This window comes from Babylonia areolata, chromosome 31 (genome assembly GCF_041734735.1).
Source record: "Babylonia areolata isolate BAREFJ2019XMU chromosome 31, ASM4173473v1, whole genome shotgun sequence".
In the NCBI taxonomy this organism is placed as follows: domain Eukaryota; kingdom Metazoa; phylum Mollusca; class Gastropoda; order Neogastropoda; family Buccinidae; genus Babylonia; species Babylonia areolata.
The window spans coordinates 2,350,230-2,351,663 of NC_134906.1; the positions used below are offsets into that span (position 1 = coordinate 2,350,230).

A 1,434-nucleotide genomic window follows, 5' to 3' on the forward strand; every position below is an offset into this window, starting at 1 on the left:
GGGCGGGGGCATGTTCCTGGCCACTCGCCGCAGGTACGCCGCCTTCCTGACCGAGTACCGGCGGGCGCTGCTGCACTTCCTGGGCCTGGGGCTGGCCAACACGGACCAGCAGGTGATCTACTCCATGTTCCAGCCCCAGTTCCGGGAGGCCCTCAACGTCACCACGGAGCTGCAGGCCTTCAGCTGGCCCTGGGAGATCGTCTTCAGTCGCTGCTGGTTCTACCTGGGCTACCACTGCTACAGGGAGCAGTGACTACGAGGGGAGGGTGGGGTAGGGGCGTGGGGTGGAGGGACAATAGAGCTGACCCTTTGGCGGCAAAGTCACACACCGAACACACTAGTGTCTGTAGCTTTCAGCACTAATGACATTAGGGAACTCGTAACTCGAGTACCTGCGGTGTTTCCTGGATATCCTGGATATATTATTATGCTTCTGTGTTTGCGACATACATTCAGTGGTAGCTCTGCCATTACTGATACTGATACCAGATCGACCCCCTCGTTCCGCGAGGCTGACTACGATATTTCTTTCTTTCGGGACGCTCTCTCAAGGGGCAGAACTCCGACTGAACTTCAGCTTCCAGGTTTGTCTCGCTTGATTGATCAATTCTTCACTTAACCCTTTCACCGCCAGTCAATTTAGAGAGCAAATTTCTCTTGTGCTATAAACACAGAAAATAGGGTGTCTAAGAATAGCTGGGGATTCCCCCCGTGATGTGCAGAAACTATGGCCTATCCTGCCACCGAACATTAAGAGCAGTAGGCTCATGGATAAGAGACCAATGATCTGGCCACCCTTCATTGACATAGGTCCTCTACCTAGCCGCTGCATAAATGCGAGTTTGGCAGTGAAAGGGTTAAATCCGGTGTTACTTATTCTGTGCCATTTCTTGGACACGGCTGCAATACATTTTCCTGCTTGAAAGATATTTTTAAAACTAAAAAAAAATTTAAAAAAATAAAAAATAAAAAATAAAAAAATAAATTTTAAAAAACTATGTTTTCCGTTTTCTATTTTTGCGTGCCAGGTTTGTTGTTGTCTTCGAATTCTGAAATGAATCCTTCTTCACATCCGACTTCCTGACACACGTAATTCCAAATTCATTTTCAGATAATGTCTTTTTCACTTTATCCTACAGTATTTGAAGCATGCAAAGGAACATTTCAGAAACGTTTAATGACAAAATTATTAACTTTTTTCTATATACATTTGTTATCAGAACGTTCTCATGTTTCAGCAACGTAAAGTTACCATTGACTCAATTCGGGCAGAAAAACTTTCCAGAACATATTATATGTCTATTGTACCTAATTTACGTAAGCATCACACACACACACACACACACACACACACAGAGGCACACACAACCACAAGCACCCCATCACATACACACACACACACACACACACACACACACACACACACTTTTTAAG

At 45.4% G+C, this 1,434-nt stretch overlaps 1 protein-coding gene across 1 annotated transcript in view; it reads left to right on the forward strand.

The window, feature by feature from the left end:
• Positions 1 to 995, forward strand: part of LOC143275971 (uncharacterized) — a 6,017-nt gene extending 5,022 nt beyond the window's left edge. The window contains exon 2 of the mRNA XM_076580329.1: positions 1 to 995. This exon is cut by the window's left edge and continues 632 nt beyond it. Coding sequence (XP_076436444.1) covers positions 1 to 253 — 253 coding nt within the window. The 3' untranslated portion in view covers positions 254 to 995.
• Positions 996 to 1,434: the final 439 nt, after the last annotated feature.